The 16,287-nt window shown below is 55.7% G+C and overlaps 1 protein-coding gene across 3 annotated transcripts in view; it reads right to left on the bottom strand.

The window, feature by feature from the left end:
- DENND4B (DENN domain containing 4B) overlaps positions 1 to 16,064 on the bottom strand; it is an 83,373-nt gene extending 67,309 nt beyond the window's left edge. The window contains exons 1-3 of one of the 3 annotated variants that reach the window (XM_069768172.1): positions 15,929 to 16,064; positions 9,568 to 9,881; positions 9,245 to 9,497 (exon numbers count right to left, since the gene is read on the bottom strand). In XM_069768172.1, coding sequence (XP_069624273.1) covers positions 9,245 to 9,497; positions 9,568 to 9,863 — 549 coding nt within the window. In that variant the 5' untranslated portion in view covers positions 9,864 to 9,881; positions 15,929 to 16,064. The remainder of the gene's footprint in view (positions 1 to 9,244; positions 9,498 to 9,567; positions 9,882 to 15,928) is intronic. The other 2 variants (XM_069768165.1, XM_069768176.1) reach the window with 2 other exon arrangements.
- Between the last annotated feature and the right edge of the window lie 223 nt (positions 16,065 to 16,287).

Consider the following 16,287-nt stretch of genomic DNA (forward strand, 5'->3'; position numbering starts at 1 on the left):
CAACCAGCCCGCACCACAGAGAGCGACAGAGCCGGCCTCAACTGAGGGAGAGAGAATGGCAGCTGTGAGAAAAAGGGGCCGCCCTGACAACCAGCCCACACCACAGAGAGCGTCAGAGCCGGCCTCAACTGAGGGAGAGAGAATGGCAGATGTGAGAAAAAGAGGCCGCCCTGACAACCAGCCCACACCACAGAGAGCGACAGAGCCGGCCTCAACTGAGGGAGAGAGAATGGCAGCTGTGAGAAAAAGAGGCCACCCTGACAACCAGCCCGCACCACAGACAGCGACAGAGGCGGCCTCAACTGAGGGAGAGAGAATGGCAGATGTGAGAAAAAGGGCCATCCTGACAACCAGCCCGCACCACAGAGAGCGAAAGAGGCGGCCTCAACTGAGGGAGAGAGAATGGCAGATGTGAGAAAAAGGGCCATCCTGACAACCAGCCCGCACCACAGAGAGCGACAGAGGCAGCCTCAACTGAGGGAGAGAGAATGGCAGATGTGAGAAAAAGGGCCACCCTGACAACCAGCCCGCACCACAGAGAGCTACAGAAACAGCCCCAACTGAGGGAGAGAGAGAAGGCAGATGTGAGAGAAAGGGCCACCCTGACAACCAGCCCGCACCACAGATAGACCAACAGAGCTGGCCCGAACAAACGGCAGAAGTGATTAACAGTCACCTCCAGAGCTGCAGTCACTATTCTGCAGTCACAACGTGTCTTATCCTCCAGTCACCTCCATAGCTGCAGTCATTATTCTGCTGTTTTATCCTCCAGGTCTTTTATTAAATAAAATGAAATACTTTACATGACAATAACTGTGATACATTACAAAATAAAACACAACAGAACAGAACATAAGAACAAAGCTCCAATCAGACGACAACAAACGACAAAAGCCACAAAGTAATAAACCGGAAATGGAACAAAAATGGAGAAAGTTCATGACCTACAAATCAAGGACGTGAAAGAAAAATTCCAATAACATAAAAAAAACAAAACTAAAAGACAACAAACAAAATACTCATAACTTACGTGAATACCTGTAAAAAATTATAAATAATAAATAGTATAAAATCATGTAAGACCCCCGGCCCAGCTTCATTCATACTACTATACACAACACCAACTACATTCACACCGTCCTATATACAATATTATATACAATATATACACTATAAACACATTACACTAAACCAAACACTATACAACACCGCAAACACAACAAAACCCTGCTGGTCCCACTGCCTTACCCTTACAGCCCCCCTTACACCACCACATTCACCCTACAACAAACTAAACAACACAGTGTACAACATAACATTTGTTTTTGTTTTTTGTTTTTTTTTTTAATTTTTTTATTTTTTTTTAAATATATATACACACACCTACTCTAACTATCCCGCCACCCCTGATCCAGCTCTGGCCATAAAGTTCAGGAATCATCCGAGCTAGGATCAGGCCCCAAAGTTTTTCCCCAGGCGGGGCCTGGGCCAGGCCAGATCAGTCTCTTATCACCGCCGTTGAACCCCCCAATCCCCCCACCCAACCTAACTAAGACTCTCTATTATACACACAATACAATACACTATATACAATATATACATAAACCAACATCACACAACACAACCTACATTCTCACCACCCGAGGCTCAAGTTCGATGCCTGCAAACCTTCTATTCAGGGAACAGAAATACAAAACAAAAATCTAGGGTGTAAAGACATCAGCCCACCACCAGGATATAGGAGCGCTAACGGACTAAGGCACCCTGAAGGAGAAACCCCTCCAGAGATGGGCTGCCCTCCGGGCACCCAGTCTTTCGCACTCCAGAGAACGCACCTTCACCAGGGCACCTAGGATGCTGCTACAAACTTCATCTACATGGAGGATTTTACTCTGCGTCGAAACTAAAACTCGTGCGTTCCACGTGAAATACCTGACCACTGCGCTGACTAAGAATAAAGTGGCTCGGTCCCTTCTCCCGAGGTCTCTGAACGCTCCATAGGCCCACTCGGCATAGGACAGAGTGGCCAGCCGCAGCCAACCAATGGAAGCGCCCACCCTGTTGTACACCTCTGTATTAAAGGGACAATGAAGCAGGAAGCGCTCCATGCTTTCCAGCATGGTAGCGCAAGCCTCACGGGGACAATTCCTGTCCGCGGAGCTCCTGTGCTTCAAATTGTCCCTCACATACAACTTACCTTGGAAGCAGCGCCAAGTCAAGTCCCAATACTTCTTGGGGATCCTGCTAGAATTTAACTAACTCAACCCAACCTCTAGATCCCGACTCGGGCAGTCCTTGAGGACCAATGGTCTCTGAAAATGCGAAAGCAAGACCCGCATGTCGAGGAGTTTCCTCGGGAGGGACCTCACTTCCCACATTCCCAGACCCCACCGGCGCATCATTTTCAGAACCGGGGTAACATAAGCCGGGAGATGCCCATGGGGTGTGCGAAGATCCTTCAATCTTCTCCCTGTCTCCCATTCCTGGAAGAAAGGCTGAAACCATCCTTTGCAGGAGAATACCCATGGAGGAGCCCTCTCTTTCCAGAGGTTTGCCACGTTAACTTTCAAAAAGGTGTTCACTAGAAACACCACGGGGTTCACCATATTCAACCCCCCTAGTCTCCTCGTGCGATAAGTGACCTCCCGTTTGACTAGGTTTAGTCTATTCACCCATAATATATGGAAGAACAGACTGTAGACCCGTGTCCAGAGAGGCTCCGGCAAGACACAGATGCTGCCCAGGTAGATTAGCAAGGGGAGCAGGAAAGCTTTGCACAGGTCAACCCTTTCCCTCAGGGTCAAAGACCAACCCTTCCATTGGTCCACTCTTTGGGCGACACCTTTGATTCTGCCTTCCCAGTTTTTCGTGGGGTAATCACCCTGGCCAAATTCGATGCCTAGGACTTTGGCATGTTCTTGGGGTTCGGGGAGGGTGTCCGGAAGATCAAACGTGGGATCCCCGCCTCCCAGCCAGAGACTCTCACACTTGTCCTGGTTGACCTTGGACCCGGATGCCTCCGAGTAGCTCTCCACTTCTGACATCACCACCATCGCCTCCTCTTGCGAAGAAACAAAGACGGTAACGTCGTCGGCGTAGGCCACTACCCTCAGGATTGCCTCTGGCGCCAACCCGCCCATCCTCACCCCCGCCAACGGTCCACAATCAACCCTTCTGAGGAAGGGATCGATCGCAAACGCGTAAAGCAAAGGGCTAAGAGGGCAGCCCTGGCGGACACCAGATCCCACCCCAAAAGGTTGTCCAATCCACCCGTTTACCAGAGGGAAAGTCTCAGCCCCTGCATATAAGGTCTTAAGCCAGTCCACAAACCCTCCAGGCAGATCATACCTCAAAAGAGTGGACCAGAGGTACTCGTGGTTGACCCGATCAAAGGCTTTTGCCTGATCCAGGGTCAGCAAGAACCCCTTCCAAAGGCCTGCCCTGCCCCGCTCCACGGCCTCTCGGACACCTAGAACAGCACTGAAAGTGCTACGGCCAGGAACGCAACAGTGCTGGACCTCCGAAAGGAGCCGCGGTGCAAACTTCACCAGCCTGTTGAAGAGTATCTTAGCCAAAACCTTCCTGTCCACATTGAGAAGTGATATGGGACGCCAATTCTCAATGCGTGACGGATCCTTACCCTTTGACAAAATGATCAAAGCCGACCTCCTTAATGATCTCGGCAGAGTGCCCGAGGAGAGACACTCATTAAACACCTGAGTCAAGAGGGGGACCAAGGAGTCCCTAAAGGTCTTAAAGAACTCGGATGTTAAGCCATCCGGACCTGGCGATTTTTTGGGCCGGAGCCCATCGATCGCCAGTCTCACTTCCTCTTCCTTGATCGCTTCTGTCAAACCGCCCAGCGAGAGGTCAGCCCCTGGCTCTGGAACAGCTTCAGCCAGGAAAGCCGACATCCTGTCACGATCCAGTTCCTTCCTTCCCAAGAGGTGCGAGTAGTATGAACTGACGACCTCCAAGATCCCGGATCTGGACCTTCTCAGGGATCCCGTACTGTCCATCAGCCCTGTCACTATCTTACTATTCACTGACATCTTGCAGCTTCTGTAAGGGTCGGGTGAGTAGTACTTCCAGTAGTCCCTCTCAAAAACCAAAGATGCGTGCCTATCGTACTGACACCTCTTTAGCAAGGATTTCACACTGGAGATCGCCTCGCGGCTACCCCCAGTCGAGACAAGATGCTCGAGTTTCCTCCTCAGGCTCTGATACAGGCGATCCCTGTTCAGGCTTCTGAGGTTCGAGAGTTGCCGGAAGAATCTCACCACCCGATGTTTGAACATCTCCCACCACTCAGACTTAGTGTTACTTAGGCCCAGCAGCGGTACCTGGCTCTGAGGAAATTCCTCAAAGGACCGTCTTACAGCTTCTTCCTCAAGGAGTGACGAATTCAGCTTCCAATAACCTCTTCCCATCCGAGGGGTCTCTGTAATGCTCAGAGAAAACAATCAGTGATCGGAGAATTCCACCTCCACAACCGACAACGGCGAGGAGACGGCCTCCTCCTTCAAATAAAACCTGTCTATCCTAGACCTGCACTGACTACCTCTAAAAAAGGTGAACCCCGCGTGGCCTGTGTTGTGCCGGATGTGGACATCCACCAGGCGTGCCTCACTTACTATCCTATTTAGCGCGACGCAATCGTAAGCCAGCCGGTCTCCGGAACCTCCTCTATCACAGGGTCTCGTGACGTTGTTGAAATCCCCTCCAAAGACCACCTGCCGGCTCGAAAATAAGAAAGGTTTGATCTTCATGAAGAGACACTTGCGGTCCCACTTGGACTGGGGACCGTAGATGTTAATGAGCCGAAGCTCCTGTCCCCCCATGGAGACATCTAGGATCAAGCATCTCCCCATTTCTAACTCGATCAATCGTCTGCATTCAACCGCTGCGGTCTTAAAAAGGACCGCCACCCCGCTATACGGCTCGGCCGCAAGAGACCAGTAGGAGGGCCCGTGCCTCCACTCCCGCCTTGCCTTATGCATGGTTGATAGGTCGGTCAACCTGGTCTCCTGCAAAAACAAAATGTCGGCATCAAGTTGGCCGAGAAAATGAAAGGCCATGTACCTTGCCGCTTCTGACTTTATGCTGGCAACATTAATGGTTGCCAGCGTCAACGGGGTGGGTGCCGCCATCATGATTGATTGAATTAGACAGCCTTTTTCTTCCCACCCCCAACAGTTTCACCCTCTTCCTCTGACATTGATGAGTTTTTAGTGCATTTAAGACAAACAGACTCATCCATTCTCTCCTTACATACACTCTGGCCCTCGTCTGGTAGTCCTGAGGTAGTCCCCCCCCAGAAGGCTTTGTGTTTGCCCCCTGAGAAGAAGACCCAGCGACCTCCTGAGCCCCAACAACCTTGTCCGCAACCTCCGGCCCCGGGTCCCCATCGCCCCCCTCTGGAGGGGAGTCCTGGAGGGCCCGGAACCGGTTAGAGAGATCCACCAGAGGGGGGGCGGCTGGACCTTCCAATGGCACCTGGATCAGGGCTACGGAGTCAGAGGGGTCGCACTCCAAGGAGGAGGCTCGAGGCCCGGACCCCCTCTTATCCTTAGTTGTTTTCCTGTTACCCTTTTTCTTTTGCTGTGACCACTCGCCCTCTCCCTCATCCAGACTGTCACCGGATGAAGGTTCCTGGGCAGACATGGCGTCCTTTTGCTCCTCCCTTTCAAGTCTCTTGACTTCCTCGCTCAATTCGCTGTCTTTAGGATCCTCAGCTGCAAGTGAAGCACCCGGGTCAGAGTTTAGGGTCATTACTCCCTGCCCCCTGTTCCCATGGCGCTGCTCCTGCCGCCTGATATTGGATGGCGGCAGCCTGCTCCTCACCGGTTCCCTGCCTCCTCCGCCTCTGCTGGTCCCTTCACCGCCGAGATTGGTCCCGGCTTTCGCCTGTCCCGCACTCGCCGCTTTCAGGACCGCATTGGCGAAGGAACGCGGACAGCGACTGAACGGGTGACCGAGGTCACCACACAAGTTACACCTAATCCTGCCACAGGTAGCAGCAAGATGGCCGAGGTCCCCACACAGTGCGCATTTCTGGGTGGTACACTGCGCACTGAAGTGTGTGGGGCTGCCGCACCTGTGACAGACCTTAGGCTGCCCCCAGTAGAAAATCAAGATCCTGTCCCTCCCCAAAAATGTTGAGGAAGGGATATGGGTAACAGTGTTTCCTGAAACCTTCAATTTCACCATGAAGGTCCAGGCTCCTGACCAGATACCATGCTCATCGAGGGTCTTCTCAGGAATACCGACGATGTCGCCGTATCGTCCAACCCAGGTGGAGATGTCGACACAGGAAAGTGACTCGTTACTGGTCAAAACGGTCACCTTCCTGACCGAGTTCTGGCGGGATATTGCTACAGCGAGGAAACCCCGCCATTCGGGGCAACCCCGAGCCAGCTCATGGCGAGACCAGAAAAGCTCAAGGCCCTCCGGTCTCACGAAGCTGACATCGAAGTAGGAGGTCCCATAGGGATGGATCAAGGCAAAGATGTCATATGCCGCGAAGCCCATCCCCAGCAGGAGCTCAGCAACCCTTGACCGATCAGGACAGGCATCCTTGCTTACCCACTGGAGACGGGCCACGTTCCTACGGTTACTCCTCTGCCCCGGTGTCGGCAGAGACCAGACAGTCTCTGCCCCTCTATCTCGGAAGGCGGAAAGACCGTGTCTCTCTATCCAGAAAGACAGATCAACCTCCCTCCCCTCTACATTGATGGAACTCTCCCCTCTCCTCAGGGCGTCCAGGAAGCGCTGCTGCAAGTCACCATCCTCAGGGTCACCAGACAAGGGCGCACTACTACCCCCAGCAGTGACAGCTCCTGAATAGCTTGGGGCTGAAGCCCCCGCCACCGCTGGGGGGGGCAGCGGGACCACTACCTGCTTCCCCTCCACCAACACCAGTAATGCTCTCCTCATTCACTCCACCACTACTCCCATCATTTGCAACACCACTACTCCCATCATTCACTCCACCACTACTCCCACCATTCACTCCACCACTACTCCCATCATTTGCAACACCACTACCATTCACTCCACCACTACTCCCATCATTCACTCCACCACTACTCCCATCATTCACTCCACTACTACTCCCATCATTCCCCTTACCATTGCCACCACTTCCCGTCACTTTATTACCAGTATTCTCACCACCATTTGTCCCAGTATTCTCTGCACCTTCCACAGTAACATCCATTCCTTCCTCACTTGTGTCTGGCTTCTCTTCACTCACACCTGCCGGACCGGGGGAGGGGTGCAGCACCACACCCGGTTTCCCTTGATTGGTGCTGTGTTGTGTCTCTGGAGCTCCTTGCCCCCCCCACTGCAGCAGTTTGCATTTTATTATCCTGGGCCTGCTGCTTGTTGGGGGGCGCCGCCTGCCCCACACCCACAGACTTCGTGGTCCTGGTGTCACGTTTGGGCGCTGGAGCACTCTGTCCTCCTGTCACTGCAGGGCGCCCAGTGTTCCCTGCAGATGATTTTTCCTGCTTTTTTTTCCTTTTTGGACTCGCTGCTCCCCTGTCGCAGCCGCATGCCTCTTCTCTACTGAGGTGCACTGCGCCCCTGTCACAACAGTGCGCCCCCCTTTCGCCGCACCAAGTCTCTCGGACCTGCCCCCCACAGTCCTGGCGTCGGCCGGCTCAGCCGTAGTGAGCAGAGATGGAGTCTGCCCAAACCGTCCCCCTTTCGCAACAGCGTGGACATCCCCCTCGCCCCCCTCAGCCACGGTGAGAACCGGCTTAGCTGCAGAGGGCAGGGAGGGAAACTCCTCGGGGTCCCCTATGTCCGGCGCCGTGAGTACCTCCACAGCCTCGCTCCCTGCACTGTTCCCCGCACAGACGGCAGCACCGCCGGACGTCCTCCTCCTCTCCCCACCTTGTCTATGCCCCGGACCCACTGCAGAGCCCGTGCCTTTAGGTTTGGTGGGGTTTACACAGGAGGCGGTAGGTGTAACATCATCCATCAGTACATATCTGTAACTCACCACCTCCCGTGCGGTCTCCTTCCTTGTCTTCTTCCTCTTCTTGGATTCCTCTGCTGGCTCGTCCTCACCAAAGGAAAAGCGGTCCAGGTTCACTGGAGACTCCAGCTGTCGGATCTCCTCTAGCAGACCACCCTCCTCCTCTTCCTCCGCTGACACTCCAGCCTGTGCTGTCGGAGTCCTCTGCCGTGCCGGGAGGCCACTCCGCTGCTGTCGGCTCTGCGACTCACTCTCCCGGCTGGTTTCAGCTTGTAGGACTCCAGTCACAGCCACGTCGTCGTCCTCCTCCTCGTCGCTTAGGACGCCGGCTGGCGGCTCTCCTGAGGTATTTAACCCCTTCATTTCTGAGAACCGCCGCTGGTTCTTAAACCTCTCCAGGAAGGGACCTGCGCTTTTCTCAATCCCCTCCCGGAGGAGCACTAACCGGACCATCTCATCTTTGAGGGCTCTGAGCCTCTGGGAGGTCACGGGTTTCTCTTTGCTAGAGGCTTGGGTGTTCAGGACCCGAGCCTCCCGCAGCTTCTCCTTCAGCCCGGTCAGTGCTTTGCCGGCGTCCTCGTACTCACGTAGCATGGCGACCACTCGGGAGGAGAAGGTACTCGAGGACTCGCCAGAGCTCGTCTCCCCCCAGGATGTTCCTGGGCTCTCCTTCCTGGGGCCTGGGGTGCCCCTGTCTCCCTCTCTGGGCGGACGATGAGCCGTCTCAGGGTTGGTGGAGGTGGGTATGGTTCTTCTCACCCGTCCCGACCTCCTCAGTCCCTCTTGGGCCGGTTGCTGCTGCTGCTGCTCTCTGTCCCCCGCCGGCACAGACCGGGGAACAGAAGCCTGGGAAGCCATGCCGGCCCCCCAGGAAGCCTGCCTCTCCCTGGGGAGAAGAGAGGCAGACTCTGGGCCTCCTGCTGGAAGTGCTGGAGCTCACGAGACAGGTGCTGCTCCTAGCAGGGTGTGGCTGATTGTGAGCACCTATCCTCCAGTCACCTCCAGAGCTGCGGTCACTATTCTGCTGTTACATCGTGTCTTATCCTCCAGTCACCTCAAGAGCTGCAGTCACTACTCTGCCGTTACATCGTGTCTTATCCTCCACTCACCTCAAGAGCTGCAGTCACTATTATGCTGTTATTGTCCAGTCACCCCCAGAGCTGCAGTCACTATTCTGCAGTTAGATTGTGTCTTATCCTCTTGCCACCTCCAGAGCTGTAGTCACTATTCTGGGGTCAGCGGAGGGTGGTCAGCACTCACCATGCTGGTGTTCAGGTTCCGGTCCACCTTGCAGAATGTATGCGGAGTGCTGTCCCCCTTGCTGGGATTGATGATGCAAATGTCCATGACGCCCAGCGTGTTCAGCCCCAGGGATTCGGGTGCCCGCTTGTAGGTGAGGAAGGTCTTTGGATGGCTGGGGGCCCCGGAGCTCAGATTGGCAGAGTGACTGTAGGGGGTGGTGTCGATGACCTGGAAGCTGGGGCGCAGCATCTCTTTTCCTTCGTAGTGGACGCTGTGAAGAGGACACACAGTTTATTACCTGCTGGGACATGGTGTCCACGCTCCTCGGGGTGCACCCTCACCCCAGCTCTGTGATGGGCGTCTTATCCCGGCTGCGGCGGTAGCACAGGTACATCTGCTGGTTGCTGATGAAGCTGGAGCTGAGATCAGCCGTATGGCCCCCTGGGGTCTTCTCGATGCAGGTGAATCCATGTGGCACCTCCTCGGCCTGAGAGCGGATGATGACGGCCACATCAGTGATTAGCTCTGCCGGCCGCGCTGGTCTCTGTCGATTCTCCTCCTCCAGTGGGCGAGATGTGCTCGTCAACCCTGCCACCACAAAGTAATCCACCAGCTTGGGTGGCCGCTCCTCCATCATGGCTGCATCTCATGGGCGCTGGGGGGACACAACAGACTCATTCATGGCGGAACACAACTCCCATCAAATTATTAGTGGAAACTGGAGTAGTTAAACTATACAGACAATCCGAGTCACAAGCCAGTGGAGCAGCAACTCACCCTGAAATGTGGCAGGGCGGCTGCTGAAGGTCCCTCTGGCCTCAGATCAGTGAGCAGAAGATGATGTGGTCAGGGCCGGGGACGCTGGGGATGGTGCCAACTGGTAAAGTTATGGTCAGAGCCAGGGACACTGTGGGCAGAGCTGGGGTTGGTGCCGACTGGTAAAGTTATGGTCAGGGCCAGGGACACTGCGGGCAGAGCTGGGGATGGTGCCAACCGGTAAAGTTATGGCCAGAGCCGGGGATGCTGGGGATGGTTCCAACTGGTAAAGTTATGGTCAGGGCTTGGACACTGGGGGCAGAGCTGGGGTTGGTGCCGACTGGTAAAGTTATGGTCAGGGCCGGGAACACTGGGGATGGAGCTGACTGGTAAAGTTATGGTCAGGGCCGGGAACGCTGGGGGCAGAGCTGGGGATGGTTCCAACTGGTAAAGTTATGGTCAGGGCCGGGGACGCTGGGGGTGGTGCCGACTGATAAAGCTATGGTCAGGGCCGGGGACACTGGGGGCAGAGCTGGGGATGGTTCCAACTGGTAAAGTTCTGGTCAGGGCCGGGGACGCTGGGGGTGGTTCCAACTGGTAAAGTTATGGTCAGGGCTAGGAACGCTGGGGGCAGAGCAGGGGATGGTGCCGACTGGTAAAGTTATGGTCAGGGCCGGGGACGCTGGGGGTGGTGCCGACTGGTAAAGTTATGGTCAGGGCCAGGGATGGTGCTGACTGGTAAAGATATGGTCAGGGCCAAGAACGCTGGGGGCAGAGCAGGGGATGGTGCCGACTGGTAAAGTTATGGTCAGGGCCGGGGACGCTCGGGGTGGTGCCGACTGGTAAAGTTATGGTCAGGGCTGGTGAAACGTCTGGCAGAGCTGGGGATGGTGCCGATTGGTAAAGTTATAGTCAGGGACACTGCGGGCAGAGCTTGGGATGGTGCGGTGGCAGCGACACCGGATGAGATGCAGCTGGTGAATGTGAGCGAGAACACATAAAAAGAGGAAGTGTGTTACTTCCTGACCCCACAGCAGAATCTGCACAATCAGGGGATTCTGGGAAATAACAGTCAGGGAAGCCCCTATTGCCGAACCCACACAGAGCAGCGTTCAGAAGCTGCCAACAACGGGCACAAACAGGCACCTGCACTACAGTGACCCTCGGAGGCTGGCAGGCCAGGGACAGCACACGGGGGCTAATTGTCTGTACTGGGCACAAAGGCACATCTGAAAGAATGAGAACAGGTGTCAGTGCAAGGGCAGAGAGCTGACGGTGCAATATAGTGCCAAGCTGACTCTACAGGGGCAAAGGGGGCACATTAGTACATTTCAGAAATGATACACACCGTGGCATGAATGGGGCCCGCACCTGTCACTGTCCATAAGACCCTTCTAGGAAGTGATCTCTAAAAATAGCCCTCAGCTAAAAATACACCCAGAGACAGAGGAACAGTACAACCCCACTGCAAGGAACCTGCTACAAGTACCCCAAACATACAGCGCACCCGGGGATACCGCCACCCACACATACAGAGCACCCAAGGATTTCGCTCCTCCACACCCTAAACATACAGTGCACCAGAAGAAGATACCGCCCCCCCCCCCGCACCCCAACTTTACAGAGCACCCGCGGATACCATCACCAACACCCCCAAATATACAGCGCACCCTGTGATACCATCACCCCAAATATACAGCGCACCTGAGGATACTGCATTCCACACCCCAAATATACAGCGCACCCGGGGATACCGTCCACCCCACACCCCAAACATACAGTGCACCCGGGGATACCACCCCCATACCCAAAACATACAGCGCACCAAAGGATACAGCGCACCAAAGGATACCCCGCCCCACACCCCAAACATACAGTGCACCCAAGGTGGCCCAGGGAAACCGCCCCCCCCACATCCCAAACATACAGCGCACCCAGGGAAACCGCCCCCCCCCCCCACACCCCAAACATACAGCGCACCCGGGGATACCGCCCCCCACTCACACAGCGCACCCAAAGATTCCGCTCCTCCACACCCCAAACATACAACGCACCACAAGATACCGCACCACCACACCCCAAATTTACAGAGCACCCGGGGATACCATCACCCCAAATATACAGTGCACCTGAAGATACTGCTTTCCACACCCCAAATATACAGCGCACCCGGGGATACCGTCCACCCCACACATACAGAGCATCCGAGGATACCGCCTTCCACACCCCAAAATATACAGCTCACCTGAGGATACCGCCCACTCCACACCCCAAAAATACTGCGAACTCGGGGATACCACCCCCCATACCCCAAACATACAGCGCCTCACACCCCAAACATACAGTGCACCCAAGGAAACCGCCCCACCACACCCCAAACATACAGCACACCCAATGATGCCTCCCCCCACGCCCCAAAAATACAGAACACCCAAGGATATCACCCCTATACCCAAGATACCACCCCCACACCCCAAATATACAGTGCACCTGAGGATCCCGCCCCTCCACACCCCAAACATAGAGCACCCAAGGATCCCGCCCCTCCACACCCCAAACATACAGAGCACCCGAGGTTACCGCCCCCCACACCCCAAATATACAGTGCACATGAGGATCCCGCCCCTCCACACCCCAAACATACAGAGCACCCGAGGTTACCGCCCCCCACACCCCAAATATACAGTGCACATGAGGATCCCACCCCTCCACACCCCAAACATACAGAGCACCCGAGGATACCGCCCCCCACACCCCAAATATACAGTGCACATGAGGATCCCGCCCCTCCACACCCCAAACATACAGAGCACCCGAAGATACCATCCCCCACACCCCAAACATACAGTGCACCCGAGGATACCATCCCCCACACCCCAAACATACAGCGCACCCGAGGATAAAAACATACAGCGCACCTGAGGATACCACCCCCCCACCCCAAACATACAGCGCACCCGAGGATAAAAACATACACCGCACCTGAGGATACCACCCCCCCACCCCAAACATACAGCGCACCCGAGGATAAAAACATACAGCGCACCTGAGGATACCACCCCCCACCCCAAACATACAGCGCACCTGAGGATACCGCACCCCACACATCCCATACATTAAGAGCACCCGAGGATACCCCAAACATCTCATACCCCAAACACACAGCGCTCCCGAGGGTACCACCCCTCACACACACAGCGCACCCGATGATACCTCCCCCCACACATACAGTGCACCTGAAGATTAAGTCCCTCCACACCCCAATCATACAGCATACCCAAAGATACCGCCCCCACACCTCAAATATACAGCGCACCTGAGGATACTGCCTCCCCACCCCCCAAATACACAGCGCCACCGAGGATACTGCCTCCCCACCCCCCAAATACACAGCGCCACTGAGGATACCACCCCTCAAACCTCAAATATACAGCACACCTGAGGATACCGCTCCCCATACACCCGAAACATACAGGGCACCTGAGGATCCCTCCCACACCCTAAACATACAGCACTCAAGGATACCACCTGCCAAATATACAGCACACCAGAGGATACTGCACCCCCACACACAAATAGCGCACCAGAGGATACCACCCCAAACATACAGCGCACCCGAGGATACCGCCCTCCCCAGACCCCAAACATATAGCGCACCCGAGGATACCGCCCTCCCCAGACCCCAAACATACAGCGCACCCGAGGATACCGCCCTCCCCAGACCCCAAACATACAGCGCACCCGAGGATACCGCCTCCCCAGACCTCAAACATACAGCGCACCCGAGGATACCGCCTCCCCAGACCCCAAACATACAGCGCACCCGAGGATACCGCCCTCCCCAGACCCCAAACATACAGCGCACCTGGGGATACCGCCCTCCCCAGACCCCAAACATATAGCGCACCCGAGGATACCACCTCTCACACCCCAAACATACAGTGCACCCGAGGATACCGCCTCCCCAGACCCCAAACATACAGCGCACCTGGGGATACCGCCCTCCCCAGACCCCAAACATATAGCGCACCCGAGGATACCACCTCTCACACCCCAAACATACAGTGCACCCGAGGATACCGCCTCCCCAGACCCCAAACATACAGCGCACCCGAGGATACCGCCCTCCCCAGACCCCAAACATACAGCGCACCCGAGGATACCACCCTCCCCAGACCTCAAACATATAGCGCACCCGAGGATACCACCTCTCACACCCCAAACATACAGCGCACCCGAGGATACCGCCTCCCCAGACCCCAAACATACAGCGCACCTGGGGATACCGCCCTCCCCAGACCCCAAACATATAGCGCACCCGAGGATACCAGCTCTCACACCCCAAACATACAGTGCACCCGAGGATACCGCCTCCCCAGACCCCAAACATACAGCGCACCCGGGGATACCGCCTCCCCAGACCCCAAACATACAGTGCACCCGAGGATACCGCCTCCCCAGACCCCAAACATACAGCGCACCTGGGGATACCGCCCTCCCCAGACCCCAAACATATAGCGCACCCGAGGATACCAGCTCTCACACCCCAAACATACAGCGCACCCGAGGATACCGCCTCCCCAGACCCCAAACATACAGTGCACCCGAGGATACCGCCTCCCCAGACCCCAAACATACAGCGCACCTGGGGATACCGCCCTCCCCAGACCCCAAACATATAGCGCACCCGAGGATACCAGCTCTCACACCCCAAACATACAGCGCACCCGAGGATACCGCCTCCCCAGACCCCAAACATACAGCGCACCCGAGGATACCACCTCTCACACCCCAAACATACAGCGCACCCGAGGATACCACCTCTCACACCCCAAACATACAGCGCACCCGAGGATACCACCTCTCACACCCCAAACATACAGCGCACCTGGGGATACCGCCCTCCCCAGACCCCAAACATACAGCGCACCCGAGGATACCACCTCTCACACCCCAAACATACAGCGCACCTGGGGATACCGCCCTCCCCAGACCCCAAACATACAGCGCACCCGAGGATACCACCTCTCACACCCCAAACATACAGCGCACCCGAGGATACCACCTCTCACACCCCAAACATACAGTGCACCCGAGGATACCGCCTCCCCAGACCCCAAACATACAGCGCACCTGGGGATACCGCCCTCCCCAGACCCCAAACATATAGCGCACCCGAGGATACCACCTCTCACACCCCAAACATACAGCGCACCCGAGGATACCACCTCCCCAGACCCCAAACATACAGCGCACCTGGGGATACCGCCCTCCCCAGACCCCAAACATATAGCGCACCCGAGGATACCACCTCTCACACCCCAAACATACAGCGCACCTGGGGATACCGCCCTCCCCAGACCCCAAACATACAGCGCACCCGAGGATACCACCTCTCACACCCCAAACATACAGCGCACCTGGGGATACCGCCTCCCCAGACCCCAAACATACAGTGCACCCGAGGATACCGCCTCCCCAGACCCCAAACATACAGCGCACCTGGGGATACCACCTCTCACACCCCAAACATACAGCGCACCCGAGGATACCGCCTCCCCAGACCCCAAACATACAGCGCACCCGAGGATACCACCTCTCACACCCCAAACATACAGCGCACCCGAGGATACCACCTCCCCAGACCCCAAACATACAGCGCACCCGAGGATACCACCTCTCACACCCCAAACATACAGCGCACCCGAGGATACCACCTCCCCAGACCCCAAACATACAGCGCACCTGGGGATACCGCCTCCCCAGACCCCAAACATACAGTGCACCCGAGGATACCGCCTCCCCAGACCCCAAACATACAGCGCACCCGAGGATACCACCCCCATATCGTCACTGCAGGAAAGTGTCTCACCAAACCCCTCATCCCAGTGAAGAAGTCTCCCCAGTACAGCGCCCACCACAGACACCTCCACTCCGCACACTCACCCCTCTGTCCGGCGCTTCTCTCTGTTCTCTCCTCACATTTCCCTGGTTGACAGCACCCAGTCTTCGTCGCTGTCACTCAGCCTACAATAGAGAATCTATTGATCTGTATAGAGAGACTTTGAGCCACCATAAAGACGAATAAACTAGACTAGAACGTCTATAATCACCATGGAGATTGGCGGCTTTAATGATAGATGTACAACAATATGCAAAGAGCGGCGACTCCGACTGGTCTGACCTCTAGAGACAGAGCTGTGTTACTGCACCATTTAGGAGACCGCGGAAACGTACAGTAACGAGCAACGCCCTCTACAGGCAGATCAGTGACTTTACACTACAGAACGAAGTGAACTGGGATC

The sequence above is a fragment of the Ranitomeya imitator genome, chromosome 1 (assembly GCF_032444005.1).
Source record: "Ranitomeya imitator isolate aRanImi1 chromosome 1, aRanImi1.pri, whole genome shotgun sequence".
Classification (NCBI taxonomy): Eukaryota; Metazoa; Chordata; class Amphibia; order Anura; family Dendrobatidae; genus Ranitomeya; species Ranitomeya imitator.